This window comes from Juglans regia, chromosome 13 (genome assembly GCF_001411555.2).
Source record: "Juglans regia cultivar Chandler chromosome 13, Walnut 2.0, whole genome shotgun sequence".
In the NCBI taxonomy this organism is placed as follows: Eukaryota; Viridiplantae; Streptophyta; class Magnoliopsida; order Fagales; family Juglandaceae; genus Juglans; species Juglans regia.
In genome coordinates, this window is record NC_049913.1 from 37,894,468 (window position 1) to 37,921,280 (window position 26,813).

The 26,813-nt window shown below is 32.9% G+C and overlaps 3 protein-coding genes across 6 annotated transcripts; 1 reads left to right on the top strand and 2 right to left on the bottom strand.

Moving 5' to 3' along the window:
* The first annotated feature begins 4,529 nt into the window (after positions 1 to 4,529).
* LOC109002536 (leucine-rich repeat extensin-like protein 3) lies at positions 4,530 to 4,970 on the top strand. Its single transcript, XM_018980325.1, has one exon. The coding sequence runs from the start codon at positions 4,530 to 4,532 to the stop codon at positions 4,968 to 4,970; it is 441 nt and encodes a 146-aa protein (XP_018835870.1).
* Positions 4,971 to 6,371: 1,401 nt separating this feature from the next.
* Positions 6,372 to 12,031, bottom strand: LOC109002551 (protein WVD2-like 7). Of its 4 annotated transcripts, XR_001998018.2 has the most exons (11): positions 11,715 to 12,031; positions 11,540 to 11,623; positions 9,851 to 10,624; positions 9,372 to 9,593; positions 9,124 to 9,167; positions 8,954 to 9,049; positions 8,778 to 8,874; positions 8,611 to 8,682; positions 8,093 to 8,203; positions 6,583 to 7,327; positions 6,372 to 6,485 (listed from the first exon to the last, which is right to left on the bottom strand). XR_001998018.2 is itself a non-coding variant. In XM_018980346.2 (10 exons), exons 2-10 carry the CDS (start codon positions 11,579 to 11,581, stop codon positions 6,848 to 6,850), a joined length of 1,938 nt encoding a protein of 645 aa, XP_018835891.1. In that variant the 5' UTR covers positions 11,582 to 11,613; positions 11,715 to 12,031; the 3' UTR covers positions 6,549 to 6,847. The 4 variants fall into 4 exon arrangements, 3 of the variants coding, with proteins under 3 accessions (XP_018835891.1, XP_018835892.1, XP_018835890.1); XM_018980346.2 differs by lacking the exon at positions 6,372 to 6,485 and having other exon boundaries at positions 6,549 to 7,327; positions 11,540 to 11,613; XM_018980347.2 differs by lacking the exon at positions 6,372 to 6,485 and having other exon boundaries at positions 6,549 to 7,327; positions 8,954 to 9,043.
* Positions 12,032 to 19,043: 7,012 nt separating this feature from the next.
* On the bottom strand, positions 19,044 to 21,063 carry LOC109002537 (probable aquaporin NIP-type). Its single transcript, XM_018980326.2, has 5 exons — positions 20,590 to 21,063; positions 20,275 to 20,496; positions 19,975 to 20,172; positions 19,796 to 19,857; positions 19,044 to 19,676 (listed from the first exon to the last, which is right to left on the bottom strand). The coding sequence occupies exons 1-5, from the start codon at positions 20,704 to 20,706 to the stop codon at positions 19,466 to 19,468; spliced, it is 810 nt and encodes a 269-aa protein (XP_018835871.1). The 5' UTR covers positions 20,707 to 21,063; the 3' UTR covers positions 19,044 to 19,465.
* Between the last annotated feature and the right edge of the window lie 5,750 nt (positions 21,064 to 26,813).

Genomic DNA, 26,813 nt, shown 5'->3' on the forward strand with positions numbered 1-26,813 from the left:
AGTATTATTATTGTCTTGAGATTTGAAAAAATTGAATTTTTTTATTATATTTTGTATATTTGAAAAATGTGTAATGATGAGATGAGAATTTTGTGTCTCGTTGCACCCCCAAACCTGCCTAAGTGATTACAAGGATTCAATAAAGTGGGAGTCTCCAATAATCATCTTAAAATAAGTAAATGCAACACAAAATAAATAAGAAATAGGAATCTGGAGTTAAAAATTTAGCTCTCAGCTAATTTCCATCAAAGAAAAATCGCTTAAAGAGGTTTTTGTATAATCTGATAACAGATTATAAAATTACGACTAAAATTCGCAGCTGATTGTTTTGTGCTGTATTTTCTGGTCAAGGGTATCTCCACACCCGATTTTGACAATGTGTAGGCCAATTAGGTGAGAAAATCAACAACGTACGTATTACGATCAATCCCTTTGAACAATAAAGCAATTAGGTGAGAAATTGAATGGATTAATAAATGCTGTTCATACCGTTCAAGCTTTTTTCCAAATTTTTTTGCTCCAACGTTTATATACCGTTCAAGCTAGCTTTTCGTTCATACCAAAGTCAACTGATTATAAATGTCGAAAGGATGCTGAAAGATGCAGTCCTGACTTCAGATCAATCCTTAAATGCCCCGCGGCCCAGAGAAAATTTGTCTGGCTGGCTAGCTGGCTTTGATCGAGAAGATGGCCCCCCAAGCGAATGTGGACTAGTACTTTGGGGGGCAAAAGATTACCTTAGGGCTGTATATAAGTGGAATGGTTAATCCAAGAGGAGGGCACTGTGATAACGGGTTATCTTGGAGTACATAGATCAACCACTACTGCTTTCGCGACGGATATATATATATTTATATAATATAGATAAGATGTAAGAAAGAGAAATGCAATTAAATTATGTTGACATGCATGGTCACCATGAGATCATCAAGAAAATTGAATAATGCACTGTTTTGGACACATGAGGGAGGAGTGCATGAGAAATGACACTTGCAGTTGTAAATGCGCAAGACTCAAGCACCGTGTGATCACTTTAAAAAAGTAAATAAATACGAAACCTACATAAAAATAAATTAATTTTTTAATAGTAAATTCCATTCTTTTTCAAAGTGACTGCACGACACTTGCATACTCTATAACTATATATAATATTACTTCAAAAAATTACTTCAGGAATTATATATATATAGGTAACATGCATGCATGAGATGCATTAATCATTGAAAAAAGAAAACAATTTCTTACAATAAATTATTATGTAATGCATTAGTTGGTATCTCTTAAAGTTCATTTGGTAGTCAATAATAGAGCGAGCACAACAGCCTTTTCATGCGGGCAGTTGAATATAAAGCAAACAATTGATAAATGTAAGAATAATAATAGAGTTACTACCTTATTATTATCCATCTTTAAATAGTAAATGGTAAATAATAGATAAGTAATAATAGAATAATAGTTACTGAAAAATGGTAAATCTTTGAAATATGACCAGAAATCATGTTGCTCTCTGCCTTTTCAATGGGTCAAAGTTAGGGATTTTATTAAAAAATAAAAGAAAATATCACTAATTAGAATCCCCTCACTACCTCTCACCACTCTCTCTGTTTTTTTTTTTTTTTTTTTTTTTAAATCAAACATGCATTAAAAAATCAGAGATAGCGAATTTGCTATATATATATATATATATATATATACAGTACCTTACTTTTGTTGAACTTAAAACTTCTTTCTCCTTTGTTCTTCGCGAGCTGGAAAAAACTAAATGATTAGGAAGAAAGAAATATAATGGTTGAACAAAGCTCAGAAAGCTGTAGGGTTATGATAGTAGTAGGTGTTTGCACTTGAGAATCTTGACCAAATAACTCATTAATTTAATCAATGGTTCATGAAACCAAAAGAAAAAAGAAAAGAAAAGAAGCAAAGCTCCAAACGTGTGTGTTTTTAATGGGTTTTGGAATCATTGGGAGCTGAAAACCATTACACACGTCAAAATAAATGGTTATATTGAAAATGGAAACAAAGTAGATGACCTTAATTTCCACCGACACATTGATAATCATGTGGAAGAAAGTGCAACAGTACTTGAATTACCTTTTCTTGTTCCCAATTCAGATCCACTTGGAAAACAAGAGGAGGAGGGTTCCTTTGGAGTGATCTGCCCCTCTAATATAATTCATCTCCATATATTATAAAGATGTTGAACCAACCTCTCCACCAGCCTTTTAATTATATATTGGAGATTTGGTACAATCAAAATTCAAATCAGTTTTAACAAACAAGTACCCTTTCTTTTATTAAAACCAATTACCTTGATCTTGTGTTGGGTTTTGGCCTACACTTCAAACTCACTCAACCTCTTTCCTTTTCCAATAGTCAGCAAAACTAGTCATTGGGGCGCTTTAATATTAGAATTCTTCATCTCTCTCACTCCATGATTAACTGAGGTCATGTTTGGATACAAAAACGGTTTCATCTCATCTCATAATTATAATTTTTTTAAATTTTCACACAAAATATAATAAACAATTCAACATTTTCAAATTTTAAAATAAATTTCATTTAAAAGTATCTTATTTTATCTCATCTCACTATCCAAACGACTGTTACAAAAGTCTTAGATCATAGATTTAAGTGTAGAATTCTTAGTGCCAATGGGAAAAGAAAAGAAAAAGAATAAAGATAAGTAGAAATTGTGTGGTGTCAAACACGAATGGTATTTCAGGCCATACATATATATATATATATGGAAAAATATTTGCATCAGTCCCACACCAGCACACACTCAACCTATTGAGTGTAAAAAAAAAAAAAAAAAAAAAGTGATGTGAAGTGTGTGCCGGTGTGGGGCTGATGCATAGCATTTCCCTATATATATATATATATATGGCCTGATTACGAAGGAACAGAACATTTCATACAAATTTTGGCAAGATCCAAGACAGCGAGTTAGAGCATCCCCATCCGGATGCCTAAAACACTGTTTTCTCTAAATTATAGGAAAAATTATAGGGAAAAGCTCAAAAACCCCCTCCCATCCCATTCCCTATTTTAGGATTTTGATTTAGGAAATTAACAGTGGTTCCCTAAATATAGGGAACCACTATTCATCCCCTAAATCATTTTTTATTAATATTTTATTTAAATAAATAAAATAAATTATTTTTTCAATCAACTACATTTTCTCTTATACTCATATTTATTATACTTTTAAATAATATTTTTAAAAATAATTTAAATAATTACTAAAATATAAAAATAATAATTTTAAAAATATTATTAAACCCTTAAAAAATAATTTAAATTTTTATTTAAAATATTCACTATAATAATAGTTCAAAACATAAGAAAAAATATTAAGTAGTGAAGTTTGAAAATGGAAGTGAGAGAAAAAAGTAATAAAGAAATAATAGAAGAATATTATTTTAATATAATAGAGAAAGGATAGGGAATGGGATGTAGAAGGTTTTTTAAAAATGAGTAAAATTTAGGATAAAATTATAGGGAGTGTCCTTTTTAACTAAAATTTAGAGAAAAATTTAAGGAATCGGATAGGAATGCTCTTAACACACCTTTTCAATTATTGTAGGGCTACCAACCATACAAGGAGATGAAGAAGCTGTAATCGACGCATTTTTTTATTTTATTATATTTTCAATAGTCGAAATGATTATATAATATGCCACCATTTATTACTTTACAGAACCTTTTTTTTAATTCGTCGACTATTATACTAATTATGCAGAGTAGGTCACCTCCATAATGATCAGAAGGGGTTCAAAACTCTATCTTAGGAAAGAAGAGAAGTACCAAGTCATGATTATAGGACCATATATATAATTTCATTGGCATCAAAAGAATGACTAACTTACATGATATACAAACCAATTAAGACAAAACTTTTCATTTCAAGAGGGATATATAATTTCAACTAAATAACTATTAAATGTGTTATATATATATATATATATATATATATATATATACTTACTGGAATTTGGTAGTCTTAGAGTTTCAAGGATAAGTTATCAAAGGCCATATTTTTCCTAGACTATTTCTTTAGATCATGAAATGTGAAAATTCGGATAATGAGACGAGATGAGATAGTTTTAGATGAAATATAAAAGTTGAATAAATATTGTTAGAATATTATTTTTTTAATATTATTATTATTTTAGAATTTAAAAATATTGAATTGTTTATTATATTTTATGTAAAAATTTAAAAAATTATACTAATAAGATGAGATGAGATAAAACCGTTTCTATTTCGACTTAAAACTACATAATGTTCAGAGATGTGTCGAGTACTTCATCATCATCGCAATGAGACGTTCGAAAGTTGTAGCTACAACTTGCTTTTCACTCCTTTTTATCGCTTAGCCTTTTGTTCTTTTTTTTCCTCAGTTCTGCGACAAAAGACTTGATCAAGACTCGTATTAGTTGGGCTTTCAATCCCACTCCACTCACCCACTTCTTATTTTGCTCTTCTATCCCTTCTCTTTTCCTTCCTAGCTCCTATACATGTATCCCATGGCTGCAAAGCTAAACCAAGTCCTCTCCACTCTCTTCTTGGCCTTGATATTTCTGAGTTTTCTCGGGACGACAAGGCCCGACGACAGCTGCCCGTATCCGTGTTATCCGCCTCCTACTGGCCCCGGCAGTACAACAACTCCGGCAATCACGTTGCCTCCTCCGCCGCCATCTCAGGTAGTGTCATACCAACCTCCGGCTGGATACAACCCTACACCGGCAGGATATTTACCATACTACTCTCCACCGCCCTTTGGTACTTCGTATGGTTCCCCTCCCCCTCCTGACCCCATATTGCCCTACTTCCCTTTCTACTACAAAAAGCCTCTCCATCGGACTGACGACTCTGCAGCAACCACTACTCTTGGAAGATCAGTAATCATGATTGCCACGGCTAATCTTCTTCTGTTTGTTTCCATTGTTTGTGTCCATGTATTCTAGAGAAAACTTGTATGTTTAATTACTTTTATATAAGCTATTTCATTATGAAATGAAAAGTTGATGAATTTCAATGTTATGTGAGAAAGAATCTGGCAGAGATATTCATGTCAAGTGTTAAGTTGCAGAAATGTGAAGCAATGGTTATCAGGTGAGAGAAGAGCTTGTGCGGAGGATGACGAGGGCCCAAGAGCCTGACTTTTTGTTTGGGAATGTAAAGGAATATTTTTTTTTTTTCCACCCTTTTGTCTTAAAGATTTGGGTAGCATTACACAACCACTAGATTACATCACCTGTTTTGGATGCGTGCTTAGTGGACCACAATGGGGTTGAGGAGAAGCCGATCGATCGAGGAACCTTTGGGAATTGGGATTCCAATTCCTACTTTTCTTTCTTTGTTTCTTTCTTCGATCTTTTCCCCAAGTTTTTTATCTTCTGGTTTTCTATTAATTCACCATTAAGTTAACCTAAATTATAATCTTTGCTCACGTGGGAATGAGTCATAACATTGTTAATTATATACGCCATAGTTTGTATTAAAGAGCAAAGAATCCATAGGGCACACAATTTCCCGGGTTCCCGGCCGGAATTCGGATGAACAGTCCCGGAGAAATCCAATAACAGAGGCTGCAATAATATTAATGTTGTTACAAACTATATTTTGCTTCAAAAAGGTTAACTAGAAATGAAAAAGGTTAAAAAAATTGGTGATCTTTTCAAATTAAGCACAATTACCTACTGTTCGTGACATGATCTCTCACCAATTAAAACTATACTCTATCTGAAGAATATGATCTCCTTTGTTAGGTAAGTATCTTATCTAAATGTTAAACCAACGTCAGCGTATCGCAAGTTTTTTTGTGGCTTCATCGGACAAACGACTCTGCAGCAACCTCTCTTGGACGATGATGATCAATAGTCACGATCCCCACGTACGGCTAATCTTCTTCTTCTTTTTTTATATAATTTTTATTTCTGCGCACTTTAGTGAAAATTTAGATTTGTTATTAGTTTGATCTATTGCACGAGAAAGAATTTGGCAAAGATATTCATGCAACGTGTTTTGTTGCAGAGATGTGAAGCAATGGTTATGGAGTGAGAGAAGACATTGAGTCGGATGAGGGCCCAACAGCTTGACTTTTTTGTTTGGTAATGACAAGGAAAATACGTTGTGTAATCGAATGGATTGACTAAACGGATTGTGTAATCATGATCATAAAATACCGATCAAAGCATTATGACAAAATAGCAAAATAGGGGAAAAAAAGATGCCATGTAACCTTTGTTGCAGAAATGCCAATATTTTATCCATACTAGCTAATTAATCGTCAGTAGATTGACTGATAGACTTTCGATGAATATTAGAATGTTTTTCCTTCCCTACTTCAGACATTCATCAACTCTCTGAACTGGATGAGATGCGATCGTTTCGGCCGAATCAAAGCCAATGAAAAGTCTCTCCGGATCCACACAAAAGTGCCTAATCATCTTTTCTCCTAGTTCTCAGTATGATGAAATCTGAAGATGAATATTATTCAGGTAGCATGTAGTGAACATGAATAGGCAGCCATACAGAATGTATGTATATCAAAATGCTAAATACAAATCTTATTACCTTATGATTATTGCAATAAACTGAAAACTCTAATTTGTCTTCCACATATTTGGTGGCAAGATCATGCTCTTCCTCAAACACTTCCACCATTGTCATCTATTCCAGCTACATCTTTACGTTACACTAAGCATACATAAATAATGACAGCAATAATGATGAAGGGAATTAAAATGCTAACCTCAATCCTAAATTCTCACATTTGTGTTATGGACACACCTCCTACCAGGTGGCGGAGAACATATATCAGGAGATGGGGAATCCGTGTTCAAGAGGCAACACCAACAGCTAGATTACTCATTTGAGAACCACTACCAATGCCAACGCCTTTCATGTCCTTCTTGGCAATCTCTTTGCTACTTCTCTGCCCACCTGTTTTCTGCTTCCCCTCAACTTTTCGGCCTTTCATCGCCTTATGACTTTCCGACACATGATTTTTATGCACACTAGTATCCCTTTCCTTTACTCGTTCTTTCCTCCCTGAAATCTCATTTCCAGCTGTAGCTTCTGGAGAACAGCTTTGGTTGCCATATGGAGCCTGAGAGGCTGCAGTGACTTCCAAGTCACCTGTAGGGCAATTGGTCGCCTCTGAGGCATCAATTGGTTCAGTTGTGTTTACCGATTCACAGGTAGACAAGGCTTGGTCATTTCCTTCCTTCAAACATGATTTTGAGCTGCCAGCAGCTCTTCTCCCTGGACTAGTTGACTTATTTCGTGCTTTATTAACTTTGTTGTTACTTGATTGTGCCTGACAAATCGTAAGGACTTCCAACATCAGGACGATATTAGGCATCATTTGTCGCCAAATTAACATCTAAAGGGCTCATCATATACAGATATGAAATACTTCAGCTGAAATGAAAAAAAAAATCTAGTCCTGGTTGAAGAAAGATTAAAGAAACATAGAACAAAGGTGCAACAGGATTGTGATAAAAAAAAAAAATGTAATAGGGCAGATACTACAGTGAGAATGATTTCACATGCTGAAGATGACATGTATACATGGGTAAACTCAGAACATAGCTGGATTAAGTCTTGTCTTAACCTAGTATTTTCTTTCTTTAGAAGTTTTCAAAGTTCTTCCAGTCGTAATCCATAAACATTTCAGTTTATATTTTTTAAATTTTCGTATCAAGCCCCTCTTTTGATTGATATGCTTCTTTTGCTTCACAAGATATTCTTAAGGCTTGTGGGTGAGAATTTCAACCATGCTGAGTGTCCTATATAACAAATGTGAAGAAGGTGGATTTCCCTAGTTATGTTGGATAGATTGTTGTAGAGTAATGCGATATACCACACTCTTATCCCACTTTCATCCCACTTTGTAAAGTAACACTTACCATCACCTGTAGATCATCTCTTAATTTATTCAAAGGTTGATGGGCAATGTCACCTCATCATAGTGGATAATGGTGGGATGATGGTGTGGTATATATAGAATTTTCCTCTTTTATGATAATCATATACCCACCCAAAAAGGGAATGAGAAAACCAAGTCATAGCAGAAGTATACCTTTTTCCCATCTGACCCTGGAGATACAGCCGCGTGATAAAAAGAAGGCATTGGCGTTGCTTTAAAGTTTAGGCTTCTCCGGAATTGTTTTATCTCAGCTTCTGTCTTTTCCTGCAATAAGAATAGCTGAACCAAGTAAGATGGATACTATTCGGTCCCTATCTGCTTCATCTTTGTTAAGAAAATTACATAAAATAAACCTTACTTGAAAATTTACAAGTTTGAGTTTGGAAAATGTTTTTAACAACACCACATTTAAAAATACAAAGAAAAAAGGGAAAAAAGAAATCTGAGCATTCTCAACAAGTTACTCATATGATCTAGTATCACACGAGCCTTCAGCCAGCAGTATAGGGTTCTTGGTTAGGATCGTGCTAATCGAGTCATTTTCCTGATGGCCAAGACAGCACCAGGATGGTTTGAATGATATCACGGTCTCTTTTTAACCAAAGCGGCAAATGATCGATTAAAATTTTCAGTAAATAACAAAAAACTACCAATTAGATGATCCAATATACCTGTGTTCTTGCTTGGACCTGATTCATCTCAGCCTCCTTGGCATGCATTTTTCGCTCCAACTTTGTATAGAACTGAATTTGATGAAGTCAACAGAGGTGTAAGCTACACAAAGTCTGATCCCTAAAATCAAGCAAAATAAAACTAAAATTACAGCATTCTCGCTTGCCTCTTTCCTTCTTTCTGCCCGTTCATCACTTTTGAAACTGAAAGCTGCAGCACCTGACCTGACATCTGCCTTTGTTGAATTCACAGTACGATTGAGCCTATAAAGATAATTATACGAAATTTCAGAAGCTAAATCTTTAAACAATATGAGTATTGCTAATGGTATTGACAATAAACCTGTGTGGTGCTTGATGTCCTCTCGTTTCAGCCTTTGTTGGAAAAGGTCGATATTCCCCAACTTTCTTTCTCCTTGAATCTTTTTCACCACTGCAACTAGAAAAGCATCAGGCTTGAGGTTTAAATCAGTAAACCATACAGGTTTTCCACTTCCAAGAAACAATAAGTACCTTTTATTGTCTTGCATTAATTTTGCTTTTTGACTTCTAGAATCCTGTGCAAAAAAAGGCCGAGCAATGACAAGAAAAAGAAGAAGATTACTCAGTAAAATATTGTCTCAAAGCTCGAGTCTAAGATTGGAGTTATCTGCATAGCAGATGTAGTTGGAATGTCAGTTTTTACTGAAATCTTTTCTAGAAGATTACTCAGTAAATATCCTGAACTGACTTCTAAACATATTGGCATTGTCAAAGCTTACCTCTAAGATTGGAGATTTCTGCATAGCAGGTGTAGTTGGAATGTCAGTTTTTACTGAATTCTTTTCTAGATTCGTTCTTAGGGTACTCTCTCTTTCTCTTCTATTTGGAGTTTTTGCAGGATCTTTAGACGCAGCACCAGAAATATCTGTCAGGACTAGAGCAAGATTTGCCCGACACTTCTCTTTGGGCTTCAAAGTTCCGATTTCCATTGCAGACCTCAACTAGAGTTAGAAAATCAAGGAGTTAATCCAGATCGTAAAATACTTGAGAAAAGCTAAGTGATGCAAGCGTAATGCTGCGATACTCATTTGAAAATGAGAAACACCTCCAGAGCATGTCTGCAGATTCTACTACATTTTAATCTTTATTTCAGATTATGACTCCCTATTGGCTATCAAGTGATTGCTTTTATAAAACAAAGAACCATAGAGAAAGATATAAAAATTTTAATTATGTCTATAGTCTTGAATATCCACACCTTTGGAGAAGGATGCCTCCCATGTTCCGAGTGAGTTTTTTCTGATTTCACAGAGGGTCCTGTCTTGGGGGATGGATCGATGTCTTTTGGTGAGTTTTCAGTATTGAAAATGTCACAATCAAGGTTCTGATTTACTTCAATAACCAGTTCGTCATTAACTGAGGCTTTAGATGATTCATCAGCATTTACAGCATCATCATTAAGAGTTTGATTTACTTTGATCTCAGGTTCATCATTAACTGAGAGAAAATTGTCCAACCCATGCATCTCTGATTCATCCTTAACTGAAAGAAGTTCGTCAAGTCCAGTTTCAGTTCGTTGTGTTTCCTCAGCATTAACATCTTCAGCAGCACCAACCAAAATATCAGCACTGTTCAAAGCAGGTTCCATCTGAAGAACAGAGAATGGAACCTCTGGATTTTCTGTTCCGTTTACTGTCACTTCATACTCTCCTTGATACTCTGAACCTTCAGGGCTCTCATCAAAGTGAGCAAAATGTCTACCTTCATTTACATGCCCGGATTCATCCCTATCATTCTCACTGGTTTGATACTCCTTTTCGTTATGGAACTCAGATGAATTCGGACAAAGTAAACCTTTCTTTTTGAAATGAGCTTCAAAATAAGCTTTCTTCTCGATAACTGAACCTGGTTTCGAGCATTTCACAACCTCTTCAAGGTATCTGTTATGTGAGAAAGACGACCTCCTCTCCCACGATAAGGATTCCTTTTCAAACCTTCCAAATGATATAGAACCTGAGTGCAGAGAATCTGCCTGCTTATGTCAATGAAATAGCTGTTAGATCGAGAATAAATGGAAAAAATATAGCCAAGAGAGAAATAACTAAAATTATATCTTTAAATTCATTCAGTTTTCCGCTAATGCAAATTTCTAAAATTTCTGGTGAAAAAGGAAAGAAAGAAGACAGCATATCCAATATAAAGGAATGCTAGGCTTTTGTCATGATCACAATGCCAAGCACAGCTATAGTGAATTAACAACACAATTCCGCGAGCAGGAAAAAAACCGTGATTAGATATATGATAGATGAAAAAAGAAATGTATAGATCAGAAAATATAAATGCCAAACAACTACATTATTTGCTGTAGCTTAAAGCAAAAAGCAAATCCATTGCAATGGACCATCTTGACCAGGGAGGTGAATACTTTTTATGCTTGATAGAAATAAAGAATGGTTATTAGTAAGAGCATCTATCTATTTGGAAGGGAAGACAGTAAATTCTGAAAACTCCATATATAAAGCCGATTACAAATTTATTAAGAGTTATTTTATTGTCAAGCCGGTCTTCCATGTCACTTACATGGTACTATTTGATTGAGCTATAAGATTCAAATTTTAATTTTTTTTTTCAAATCTAATTATGCAGCGTAAGCATTTTAATGTTATCCACGCCTGCTTATAAATATAATTTTTCATCCATTAATTATGATCGATCAACCTTTTTGTTCCCCATACAATTCTGCCAGACTCAAGTTTCTACTACTAATCGATTGCTAATTCAAGAGTCAAAGTTAAAGCCCATTTTTCCTAAATAAATTTGAATCTGGGTTGTAAATACTTTACAGAATATCAAGTAAATCAAACACAAGCACACCAATTCAAAGATCCACCATGTAAATGACGAAGAACAAAACTTACAAATTGGATGCTTGGTAAGAAAAGAATACCTGTAAGCCGAAGCTATACGATTCTTCGATATCTCCCGCCATTATCAGCAAAACTTAAGCCTCAAACACACTCCCTAACCACCGCTGATCCAAATCAGTAAATCTTATTATACCGGCAATGAAAATTACACACATACAGAGAGAGAGAAAGAGAAAGAGGGAGGATATCAGGTACCTTAAACGCGCATTTTCCAAAGAAACGTTGAACTAAGAGCTTAAACACTGAAAGGAATCTTGAAAACAGCAGATTTATAGAAATGGAGGGGAGGAAGCTTGGTATAGAATGAATGGAAAAGGAATATGGAGGAAGCGTGTTTGAGAGTGAAAAGACAGAAGCACAAAACACTGTTTTCTTCTCTTTTTTCAGTTGAAAGCAAGCTTCGAGATCCTCTTCTCCTCCTCCTTCTTCTTGTCGCCGTTCTTCTTCTTCTGTGTGAGAGAGAGAGAGGCTTTCGATGTCGTTGTCAGTGATTTACAGTGCAATGTCGTAAATCTAATCTTAAATCTAGAGGGCTTGCTTCATTTTATACATAAATAAATATAAAAGACATCAAAAGCTTTGTCAAATCGGTCAATCATGTGCTAGTTGTCCTCTTTTTTGTCTTCTTTTGCTCTGCACCTAGCAGGCCCATTATTTCGTGGAGTTAATTTCTCCATAAAAACTCATTTATGTCTTATTTATTTTTCTATTAAGATCGTCACCTAACAATAACTTATACAAGATTATCCTTTTTGCTGAATCTGTGCAATTCGTTTAATCAATGAAGAATTATTATTGGTTTCCCTTCAAAAGAAAATTAGATATTGCTTGTTTATACATTAGAGAAAAGAAACAACATCATGTTGATAGCTTGGCCCCAAATAATGAGTTGCTTATTTTAGAGCCATGGTTGGGAATAAATTTAAATTTTTTTCATAAATTTTTAATTGAAATATTTTAAAGAATTAGTAAATAGAAGATACACCATGTGAGTTTGGTTGTATTTAATATTACAAAAACTCTACGCGGAATTACTTTTACATATTTATTGTGTACTTTACTAATGTGATTGACGGCGTCATTTTTTTAATATAAAATAATTATTTTCATCAATTACATTAGTAAAATATATAAAAAAAAATATGCAAAAGTGATTATATGTAACAGAACTCTTAATACACACAATTCATAGACAAAATTTAATATTGTGAGATGGTATTTATAAAAAAAGTTTATCTCTTTGGAATTATAGATGAAGATAGAGTCTCTAATAATTTGTATTATTAGATTTTTATTTAGTTATTATTGATTAAGGGCCAAGATGATTATATATGAATGAAGAACTCATTTACTCTCATATATATATATATATATATTACGATTTTTGTTCTAAAAAGACCTATACTCATATATTCACTTTACATAGATAGATTGAGACAGGATTTCATGTAGTTTTGGACATGAGATTGTATTGAAGATAAATAAATAAATAAAAAGCCCCCAAGTTTAGTTATTTTAATTGAAAAATAAAGTTTACATTAAAAAAAATATATATATATAGTCTTGGGTTAACTAAATAAAATAAATTGTAAAGGAAAAAAATGATCTAATGAGATTTGTCAGCCAGTCCCACGTTTTATTAGGTCAGGGAGGACAGGACCCACTGATGGAAATGAACTTTCAGTGGGACCCCAAAACTTTATGGACGAATGATGGGATCAATGGATTTGATTCAATCATTACCACCGTTCGATTTGGATCCATTGGGTTTTAATCATAAATAAATAAATAATAATGCTCAAATCTCAGGGTGGGGTCCGGTAATCCTAATTAGGGACAAACTTCGATCCTGTGTGTGCATGTGCATGGGCCCTGCCGTGTCTCACTCTACCAAACAAAGAGATGGGTCCCGGGCCGGGGCCACCCACGGCAGTGCTGAACCAAGTTCGGATCCAGACTCGTGCACTTGCATCCACCTTTCACGTGTGCCCTTGGAGTTGGGTCCCCACCTATTAATAAATTTCAATTACTTTATTTTCTCCATTAATTTGGGATAAAGCAACACAACAATACCACCTTTCAAGAAGAATTGGTCATTTCTTGGTTAAAACTTGGCCAGAAAAAGCATCTTTTAAGTAGTTTATATAATCCAATTTTAATACATCTCACCTTGAGTTATCTATAAAATTAGTTACGTTTATGAAATAGATAGCGTACTTAATTAGCTCTAACTAGTTTAACTATGTTTTTAACTATTCAGCTCAATGTTAATGCTCTTAAGATTCTATTTGAATAGTAAAAAAATTTCATCTAATCTCATTATATTTAGGCTACGTTTGGATAGCCAACATATCTCAACACTTTTCAAGTATTCACGTACTATTAGAAATACTCCACATGCCAAACAACTTAAAATATTTTTAATGGAACTCACAAACCCACTTCAATCTCTACTCATAACTATTCACAAATATTTATTACTATTATATATAAATAAAAATAAAAACACTATAATATTTATCACTATTAAATATAAATAAAAAAATAAAATCACTATAATATTTATCACTATTATATATAAATAAAAAATGAAATCACTATAATATTTACCACTATTAAATATAAATAAAAAATAAAATCACTATAATATATAAATAAAAAATAAAATCACTATAATATTTATCACTATTATATATAAATAAAAAATAAAATCACTATAATATTTACCACTATAATATATAAATAAAAAATAAAATCACTACAATATATAAATAAAAAATAAAATCACTTTTTATCACTATTATATATAAATAAATCAAACCATTCAATTTTTTTCTATCTTTTCTCCTTTTGATATATACAATATTTTTACTTATCAAAAAATATATATATAAATAAAAAAAATCACTATAATAAAATCAATATTATATATAAATAAAAAATAAAATCACTATAATATATAATAAAAAATAAAATCACTATTATATATAAATAAAAAATAAAATCACTATAATATATAAATAAAAAATAAAATCACTATTGTATATAAATAAAAAATAAAATCACTATAATATATAAATAAAAAATAACATTACTATAATATTTATCACTATTATATATATGAAAATAAAATCATTATAATATTTATCACTATTATTTATAAATTAAAAATAAAATCATTATAATATTTATTATTATTATATATAAAAATAAAATAAAATCACTACAATATTTATTAATATTAAAAAATCATTATAACATTTATTACTAAAGATAAAATCACTATAATATTTATGGGACCCATACATTTTTCAACTACTTATCCAAAAGTCAACAACTCAACATACTTCACACATCCAAACAACTCAAAATACTCTTAATGGGACCCACAAACTCACTTCAATCTCTACTCATAACTATTCACAAACATTCTCAACACTTCTCAAGTATTCTCACTACCCAAATGTACACTTAATCATTATAATTTTTTTAAATTTCTACACAAAATATAATAAAAAATTTAACTTTTTTAAATCTTAAAATAATAATAATATTAAAAAATAATATTCTAACAATATTTTATTCAATTTTTAACTTTTATCTCAATTCATCTCATTTCATTTAAACTCAATATCCGAACCACACCTAAATGTTGTTGTGAAAAAATGATATTTGTAATCTTATGATGTATAAGTCTCGTACACTTCATTTAAAAAAATTTGATAAATATAAAATTCACATTAAAAAATTTCTTTTTTAATAAAGAAGTTACTTTTTTTCAAAAAGAACACATGGAGGTTGCTCATTATAATACTGTATCAAATATAACTAGCTCGTTGTTGTGAATGCAATGGTAGTTTTTTGTTCACATAGCATTTGCTTCTCTCTTTTACATACTATGATTAAATTAAGAAAACACCTATTTAGGAATTTCTTAATAAAGAAATCTAGCACACTACTGTCGTATAAGATTCTATAATAGTAAATAATTATTGATGTTTTAATATTTTTGTAACTATAATAAATCTCACAGTAAATAATACGTACGTTGGCACATCAAATTCGGTAGCAGAAATTAATTAAAAGTGCTACTACAAGCCGAAAAATCCAAGACTGTTGTAATAATGATCCACAAAACAAACTGCATGCACACAGGACTCCCCTCTCTTCTTCACAAAGAACTCCTATCAAAGGTCTACCTCTTGATCTCACAAACTTTCCTCATCAGTCATCATTTATCTTCTTCTTCTTCTTGATCCTCTCTCTTCATATTTACTGGTTTTATTTTTGTTCTTTCAAGCCATTGAATGCAAGATCTAACGCATTAATTTCATGCTTCCCACAAACACACACACTACCAATATTGAAAGCACGTTTTATCAATTCGATCAAGCTGTTAGACCTAGCTAGAGCTTTGATGGGTAATCTACTTGCAAAGAACTAATTAAAGATAATGAGTACGTACCACATTTGACAAACATCAACAAGTTTTTTTCTTATTTTCTTCAAAAGTTCGAATTTTGATTTAAGATCAATATAGATTCATCTCTGACAAAAAAGTTGTTGGTAGTTATCAAATTTGAAGTATCATTTTCCAAAGATGATATTGGTGACAAGATGCACCAATTGTCTCTACAAGCAGTCACGTACGCGGTGAACCATATTATATATAATTTGATAATGACTTAACCTAATGTCTTTATTTCATCCAATTGAAACCTAAAAAACAATGATAAGATGCCTTAATATATAAGGCTATTATATATGGTTAAAAACATATCCTTTTCATAGCTAGCTAGTAGACAGAATATCATGATATATCTTCCACTTCAATTCGTGTGTTTGGTGTCAATGGTGCCATATTGCATGTTATAAGGGGATTTTCTCCACTACACAAAGCCCACTAGGCCTCAACCCAATACATGGCTTGAAGACCACCAAATGATAAGCGGTGAGTCATCTACTAGGAAAATGAGTCAAGTAGTTGACAAGACAAGTCAACCTGACAGCCTACGGCCGCGTTCAAAATCCAAAAATCAGCACAGAGCACAATGGAAAATGCGGACAGCCCTTGATCCATCGACATTAGATCATCTACGGCCCAAAGGGGACATGCGCAAAGTCAAGAAACCACACCACATTAATAACGTCACTACCGAGCTACACGCCACATTTATGGTGTCGTCAGAGAAGTCACGCTGCATTAAAAAACTCTAACAACAAATGGGGCACGAACTCATTGGAGACGAAGACGATCTGCACCTCCCCAGCCTATAGTATAAATAGCAAGCTCCAGATACGATAAATCTCTTTGATCCCTAGACTAATTTATTTATTTACAAACTTCCAATAATATTTACTAATTTTGACATCGAAAATTCCTCGACCCTAAGGCCTCCATCTCTTAGTTATACTCTCCTTCATCTTTTCCAAACCCATTTTGGAAGACTTGAGTTGCCGGATCCTGACCCAAATGTGTGTGAAATACAATGTTAACAAGAGTAATTAATTAATAAGTAATTTTCTAGGATTTATCTAGGTACATAGTTTTGATTCGTTTGAAGGTCATGTATATTATATGCATGCATACGTTGTAATGAACATAGTACTGCCTAATCTAGTATGTATATATGTGTTTTTCTCCTGTATTTTATAAAGTGCATATAATATTAAATTTGTAAAAGAAAAATAATCTGGAGACAATATGGATGGTATATCGATATTGAAATAAAGTTCATAATTAAGAAAGATAATATTGAAGCAGAATAAGACCCCACCATGTGGAATCAAATAATAATATATATTGTCAATGATCTAATTTAACCTATAAAATTAAATTTGGTAAGGGCCGACCGGGACCATATTATAAGGCAAGTCTATTATAAATATATACCTATATATATATATATATATATATGTTTTTAAAGGGTATATATGCGGGCCTCTGCATGCGCAGCTAGTTGTGACAGTACCATTGCAACTGATCAGCATTGAAAATGAGTTATTAATGGTACTACTACTACGTACAGAAAATGCGTACAAGCTAAAAGTAATTAAATACAAATATATATTATATATATATATTTGGTAGCTGCCATGGGAATGTCATGTGACAGTGTCACATGATTAGCAGCCATGTGATTAGCTCTTCATGTCATGATGTATATATAATATATTTGGTAGCGGCGTTTGCTACTTTTTAATTTCCTGACGAACTATTAACCCATGATTATTATCAAGAATATACATATTATATATATATACATATTATATATATATATACATATTATATATATAATAAAAGTACTAGTACTGTGGCTGCATTAATCATCTGTACACTTTCAGATATATGCATGCATGCTATAGCTAGCTAGGTCTGTAAATTAATTAAGCATGAATAGTAGAAATCAAATTCGACAGTAGTACTTTACCTCGTTTCTATAAATAATAAAAATACTTGTGGTTTTTAAACTATGCTAAACTCGTTTGAGTTTCATTAATGTTGAACGTCTTGCCGTGCTTAATTGTTTAGTACTTGATCTACCATGCATGCTCAATTGTTTGTCGGTCATGAATATTAATGTTCTAAGAAAGAGTGGCGAAAGATCATACACATATAGACATGCACTTACACTCATCCTTGATTGTCTTGTAATTTGATCCAATTGAATATTGATTTATATGCAGAAGATGATCTTATTCACAAACTGCACGCTCCATATTTGTCCATCTTTCTTATTAAATCACACACTACATAAAAATTATTTATTCATGATTAGTTATTTCTTACAAAGATTATTAGTTCTGATCAAATTTAGTCTATTCTCATAATAAATAATATTTTTTTGTTGTAAATAACTTGTCATAAATGTTTATTTTTTTAGCCACACGTCATCGTAAGGAGAGCTCTATCGCTATTATGTGCGGCATTTTTGGGACCAAGGCCATCTATTTCTTCAGACTTAACTGTCCGCCGTACTCTCAGGGTGGCGCGTGTCCCTCACACGTCATCACAGTCTCTGTGCTTACTTTTTTTTTTCTTTTTTTTTTCTCCAAGATTGAAAATACAAATCTACAACTTTTCAAGATGTATTTCGTTATTTTTCCATGTATCTTTTTTGTTATTTTCTTTGTTTTAGTATCTTGGATACTTTGTTCATAAAGTGAAAGTCCTCTCCTCCTCCAGAGGATAGGGTTTGAAATTTATGCTTTAGGCAGAGTGTGATCTCTCATATTGTTTATCTGTAGAGAGTTATAGAAATTAAGAACATACCAGTCACAAAAGAATTTGTGTACTGGTGAAGTCCCAACCGTGAGTACGTAGTTGGCTTGTAATCTGAGTTTTTGTTCTGTATGTATCACTTACAGCTGTAACTTCGCTTTCATGAATGAATGAAGTCTTTTTCTCATAAAAAAAAATTGTTTATTTTTTCTTAATATAGCTAGTGACGGCAATTTACCTAAGATGCTTAACATGATATAAAATCTTCTCCATCAAGTGATAATTTAACATGATATTAATTAAAGTAATAAACATTAATATTCGCTTCGAATCAAAACTCCACAATTTACTCTCATTTCATTTTCAAGTGTTGGACAATTTATTACAAAGAAGTATAACCCATATTTAAGAGAAATAATATAATTTAAATAGCTAAATTATTTGTTTCTTCTCATTACTTTAAACTTTTTAACATGAGAGTACTGTTACATACATGATACACCTCATGGGTCCTAAGATTTGCATGTAATTAAAAGGAAATAATTACCTACTTCTGTATTTTAATTTAGTTCGTAATGATCAACTAAATAAAAAGGAAATGTAGGCATGTTTTTTTAATCTTTTCCTCCTCTAATTAACCTAGTAATTATAAGCTGCCACTCGCTGGCAGCATTGACAAGGTTCTAAGCACTGCAGATCATCAATGGTGATTAAACCATGCACACTATTTTCTGGATATGCTTCTGAGAAAAGATCCACTCTTTGTTAACTCCCTCACTGGTTTATCAGTGAGTCTAATCATATTGTAGGCCAAACCACCAAGTATGGTCCCTACCAATGGCCCTAGAATATATACCCAGAGTCCCTTGTATATGTGCACCAGAAGAGCTGGCCCTACGCTCCTTGCAGGGTTCATAGATGCCCCAGATACTGGCCTGAAAATTTAAATCGTAAACCAGTAAAAGATAGAAGTTTTCTGAGAAATTTTGCATTAAAGTTTCAAGTGTTTACTATATGGCCGGAATTAGAAGCTAGCTCATGTACTGGAAATTACCCGGCAACAAAGACGTTTAAGGTTATTGTCATTCCTACAGCAATTCCTGCCAACTCTCCAATCTGCAACAAAGATAATTCGCAAATTCTCAAACCTTCACCAGATCGGAAGTATAAAGCAATATTAAGCATATATATTATAGAAGAAGGAAGAAATAAGAGACATGAAAAGTTACTAACTGCTCTATTATCTGTGGAAACGCCGGAAATAACAAACATCAAAAGAAAGGAGATGATGATTTCCACAAGAAGAGATTGCAAATTGGATCCAACAGGCACCGTCCCAAAGAAAGACTTTTTGTCTATAGGGAAAAGGGCACATAACGTTGCACTACCAAGAACTGAACCTAATATCTGCGCAGTTACATACAGAGGAACCTGCAGAAAAAAGAAAATTATACATATCACAATAAGTAATACGTACAAAAGAAGAAGAAGAAAAAGCAGCAGCATTAACATACGATGGGATTTGAAACGTGCCTGTTTGATAGGGAATTGTCTAAAGATAGCAAAAGTGATAGTCACCGCCGGGTTAAAGTGGGCGCCGGAAATGTGACCGACGGAATAAACCATGACCATGACAATCAAACCCCAAACTACACAAATCCCGGGAAATGATACTGAGCCGTATATCTTATTAACAGCAACCGAACCACACCCAGAAAATATCAAGAAATATGTCCCAATGACTTCAGCAATCACCTAAAAAAGAAAAAAAAAAAAAATAGAAACTTGATTTGTTGCATGCATTAATGGCAGTTGAGATAGTGGCATTTATTTTGCTGCATGGCCTACCTTTTGAAGGAGCTGAACAACCTGGGACGAAGAGCACAGCCCCCCCGAGTTTCGGTTGCTTGTTGATGAACTCTCCCCTACTTCCATCCTTGAAACTGTAATGTCGTGTGTGGACATTTTTCTCGATCCTCCTAATCAAAGTAAAGCAATGTACGTACTTAGATTATGATTCTCAAACTACCAAAATAATAGTACTCTGTACTCTTCTTTAATTCTCGTGTGAACGAGAAACTAGGAATCGGATATGAGGGTGTCATGAGACGGAAATTTAAGTGCCAACATGATCGAGGATTGGTGGTTTTCCTTAATATTTTGGGAGTCGTTTACGGAGTTAATTATGTGCTTCTAGTTTCTTATCAAATCTAGGCCTTTAACTGAAATAACTGCCACAATTTTCTAGTTTTATTTTCCTTATGAACCAAACAGAGTCTAGCTGGGAACATTATGATATAAACAGCCCAATCATGGATGGTTATTGAGACTATCCCACCCATATATAAAGGGAGCTAAGAGGCTAAGGCCCAAAATGAAATATCAGCAATTACTTTGGGTTTTCTTAAATGAATCGAGGGCACCTGCTCTCAAGGTTCTAGAGTTTGGCTTATATTCAGGTAAAATAAAAATAAAAAAGATTGGATTCGTTATGCTTATAAAATTAAATGACGAGTTTAATTGTAGTGAATAAATAAATTGATTTTGTCTGTTGATGATTTTTTTTTAACACCAATTGATCATTTTTTTTTATTCCTTACAATTATAATTAATGGCTCTGAAGAAAATCAATTGAATGACTACTAATTTTAAAATATAATTTTATATCTTACTGAGCCTTTCTTAGGTTTTTTCTGTTTTTTTTTTTCCTTTTTATGAAAAAAAAAAGGAAGAACATAGGAAAGAACAAGTTCCCTTTTGCTCATTGCAGTGGGGGACCAAAAGGTACAGTGTGATCGGTACCGCATACTTGCATGGTGACCACATCACATGTGAGCAGACGAGGTCTATCCATCTTTTTTTTTTTTTTTCTTTTTGATATAGAATGGACTCTATTTATTTATGAAAACGAAATTATATCTATAACATGATACATATAAAAAAAAATTTAGATTATAAGTTAATTACTCATGATTAAAATTTTATCAATATATAAATTCTTTTGTGATTGATATGATCTTAATTTTTATAATTCTTTACAAATAATTGTATGAGAGACCATATTTTATCTAAAGTAAAAATTTTAAATCACACTTTCATATGAGAGAAGGATAAAATATCTAAGAAACTATTTTATTTTTACCTAATGGAAAGAAAATAATAAAAATGATGGATTATAATTATAAATCTAAATTTAATTTCCAATTGAAAGAAAGTAAAATATAAAAATAAAAAAGACTGTAGCGGCGCGTGAAGCTAGGAGTGTGACTGCCAGAGGAGGAGGTCTATCCATCTGTATATAGATCGAATTGCCGTAATTGATCAGACTTCTTCCTCGTGATAATCTCATTGCATATATACTGATCTGAAAGTTTAGCTAGCTAGAGCACTGGGGGATCGGATATTGTTCAGTCTCTCCTCTGTCTGTTACTGTCCGAGTGCAGCAGCAAGAAATTAAGGACCCACCCACCTTCAAATCCAACCAAATTTAATTAATGGTACTGTCACCTCCTCGATAAAATTCATTCCAGCCATAAATCCGTGGGTCTATATTGGACCAGCTACCTAGCTAGCTCACTCATGTCATGTAATGCCCCCCACCCCACACTTTGGTAAAAAGCTATGTATAATTCCCAAAACTTTCACAAACAATTCATATTTAGCAGCAGCACATGATAAGCTTGGTAAAGTCTAAACTTTAACTTTCTAGCATAATATATATCAGCATTATTAATGTTAATAATTTCGGTGTCTGTGTGTTTAATTGGACTATTACTACTTTTAGGAAAAAAACATTATTGATTCTCTGGGTCTGGGTACTGCATAATCTGAGCCATTCATGGATCATACCTTAGAGGCTGACAGACACAGTACCCTGCTTTCTTCTCACTCCTGCAAGTAATGGGTTGAAGCACAGTTTTGACAGTCTGCTTTTTCCTTAATCAGTGCCACTGAAAACGTTCGCCCTATGAGGCGAGCTTTAGAAAATTCAAAAGCTAAAATCATCAGCGGAAAAGGTGTAAAAGAGAGGTTCCATCAAAGAGGGAACATGGGTCTGTTTGACATGATGTAACCCTAAGTTAGATAGAATAGCGTGTGTACGTACGTACATGCTGTGTCATGGATTGGTCCGTAAAAGGAACTTTTTCTTTTATAGGTTTTGGGGTACTCATGTCTTCTCATCCTACCTTAATGGTCCCATCTAATTTTGGTCCAGCCCCCAAGCTCCTGTCCCTGGTTTACCCTACACTGACCTTGACACCTCTCCTCTCTCTGATTTTTCAGTGCATGCCTCGATTAGTTTTCGTGTGCATATATTTATTTATGAATTCCTAGCTATCTCAAGTTGAAGTTCAATGTTTCTTCCTCCAAACCCCACTTGTACGAAATATTAATATCCTTGAATTTATCTTATATATGATCTGAAACATGTGAGTTGGAAATATATATGTTACTCATAATTCTCATTTGCGTAATTAGGTTCAATATGTCGCCATAGTTAACATAAAACTTTGCACTCCATTTATAAAAACATCAAAATTAGTTACTCTGCTAATTTTGGATTTAACAATTTTTTAAATACTGCTTTCGGTATGCATGCATGCAGTCTAATCATAGAATCGACATGATAACTGGTATCCAGTAGTACACCAAATTGAAGGTTTTTAATTAATTTTTTTCGTTATTTAATTCATGTACTAGCTAGTTGGAGCCACCGAATGAATTAGATGCATGGCCCCCATGTGTATGCTGGAGAATGAAGCCACGCGCACGAGGACAGAACCATATGTTCTTTCGATTGGTATGCTCATCGTTTTCATACCAATGACTTATATGCAGTCATTGATGTTCATAATTATATCGCAAGGGAGGGGGCCGGGCGGGGGGAAGCAGCTAAGATGATTTTTTAGCTTTATTTTGGGTTCTTTTTCATCTCATATATTATATATACATGCATTGCATGCGTCTATTGTCATTTTGCTTTATGCAGGCAATCAAAGAGTAGGAGTGGAGAACAGCTTTAGAATAAAAGGTTTTTTCTTTTTTGGTGCTCATCACAACGTACACCTTTATAATTTTAGTCTATTTACATATAATATATATGAAGTTAGCTGCCTTTCTGGGTGATTTATGTACCAATGATGGATTTTTGTATGACTATATATATATTATATGTACGTACCGATCGATCGAGCATTCATATATATATATTTGGTGGCCAGGGTCAGTTTTTGCAGCCCCCCAATTTATGATACAATGAACACCTTTGCAATAAATATGAACTAGATCAAAATAGTAATAACCATACATTAGTCTATAAGATTGACAAATATTAATGTCACAAATATATATATATATATATATATATATATGTGTGTGTATGTATGCATGTATCATGGTCCCGCTAGCTGCTTTGTATTCAAAGAAAAATACCGAGTGACAACAAAGAACAAACTCCTCCAACAGTCGTCTCTGCTGCATGCCAATCTTTATTTTCAAAGTAGTCCCTACATCATGCGTTGAATCCCTTTCCTCTCCAACCTTCTTCTGATTCCCTGGCTTGATCTTTTCTCCTGATCCAGGGCCTGGCCTGCAATAATACAAACCATGTACATAGTTTGGCTTCAATCGCTGTTTGAAACCCTAGCTAGCATCGATCACACATGGACGCAGTATGGGCAACCGCATGAGCATGGACCACCAATGTTTCTGCCACGTGTGCATGATGAATAGTAGGATAAACTTTGACCACGCCCCAAACTCTAGTAAATATGTGCATGTCACACCCTGCCACGCAAGACTTGGTCCCTGCGCACACATTTTCTGTAACAAATTAAGGAAATTAAATTACTAATAATAATGCTGCTACGTACGTACATCCATATATATATATGTATGCGATCTTTTTCAAATGGTCAGGTTAATACTCATTCATACCCAATTAAAAACCTTGAAAATTTAAAGTTGAACATGAGTAGTACTTTAACATAGTTTGTAAAATTATGTATTAATACAGTGACGAAAATAAAGATCGGCGAAAATTAATGATGCATGTTTGTAAGATTTTCAAACCGAGACGTGCATGAACAGCTTCCTACAGCTTGCATGGTCCTGTTTGTGCCGCAGAGATCGTGGCTAAAATTTCATCAATGGTTGCATAGAAAAAGACGTTGATGAGTGTACATGCCTTTCGTTAATTTCTGTCGTTGTAAATCACAAAATTCCATTATCGCTTTCTCGTTGAGCATGTTGGTCTACTTACCTCACGATCTAATTAATCGCCGTCCTAGTACTAGTACAACTTCCCAAGGTCTACACTTTCTAATTGGGGGGCGATAAACGGTCTGGACCGGAAAAATTGACATTGAGACCAATAGTTCTCGGGGCATATTTTAGAATATTGAAAAGTCTTAGTTCAGTTTTGATTTAGAATTTTTTTATTTTAGATCCGATCGAACCGGATGGAATGAAAAATAAAAATAAAAAATATATTTTATATATTAATAATTGTACAATTTATTATATATGTAATTTTCATCTAATTTATCAATATTAATAATATAAAATTTTAAATATGTTATTAATACTTATTAATATTCTATCAATTAATTAATATATAATATCAATTAGTTAAATATTATATAGTAATTATATAAATTAATAATATAATTTTTATCTAATTTATTATCATTGACAATATAAAATATTTTTTTATTGTATTAAGTATATAATTTACATTAATAAATCATAATTTTAATTTAATATTTTAAATAAATTTTTTTATTAATTAATTTAAAAAATAATAATTAGACCGGACCGAATGGACCGACCGGATGGGAGTAAGTGATTTGCACCCTTACTTAATTTCTATAAGCAAATATTAATTTAAGTTAGGCACTCCCAAAGCCATTAATTTCGCTCCAAGTACTAGCGAGAGACGACGTCAAATCTCAATATATTTGCTTTTCCATGTATGGGGATCATGATCCTGAGGCGTTCGATCGAGGGTTTCAAAACTAGTATCTTGTGCCTGTGTTCCTTTCTTATAATGTTACACCTCGCCAGATTGCAATCTTGGGGTTGCCATTCAATTCCGGCCCCTACCCAATTCATGAATACATGATCAAGAGTACGTACGGTATATTTCATAGATGGAATGTTGTGCTAGATGTCAATTTCTTGCACTCATAAGTTCGCTGAAGCATATATATATATATGTACTAAAGATAGGATGAATAGGTCAGGGCCGGCACCTTGGCTCTCGAAACACTCGTGTAACTTGTTTACAAAAACTAACGTGAAAAGTAAAGAATACCCGCAACTGATCAGTGTTGGCGTTCATTTCATCAAATTTATCTATGAGATTTTATGAAAAATATATATTTTTTATAAATTCAAAATTTTCATAGTCATAATTAACTTTATATTGGATTAACTATTAGATTAGTCAAAATAATAATATAATATTATTTTTTTCATATTTTACAATTATACTAATTATATGTTAATTAATAATTTAATTTGATACTTAAATTATTATTTCTCAACTTAAATATATTGTAGCTCAAAATTAAATAAAATAATTTAAATAAATAAAATAATAGTTATAGAATGAATAGTTAATTTTTAAATTTAGAGATGAACTTAAATGTACTGTAACTCAAAATTAAATAATTTAGTATATGTTGAATCCAATTCAATGATTTTAAATATAAATTTATTAAATTTTGAAGATGACACTCATTTGATCATGAGTGCAATCCAATGCTAATGCTCACTGTGGTAATTGGGTCTTGAATTCTTCATTATTATTTAATATTTTATTTTTATTTTTTTTATTTTTTTTATTTTTTTTATTATTATATTATTATATTTATTTATAAATTATCTTAAATCAGCTGGCTACCTAAATATAGCCTTAATTAATCACGTGACCGTGACATGTTCCTGAATCGCGTGACTATACGTTTCTAGCAATTGACTCTTGAAGTTTGGACGCGCCTCGGAAATTCAGTATCATCTTTTGATTCTTCACATCTTCCTCTCAAGGGCAACGCTACTTGGGCGGTACA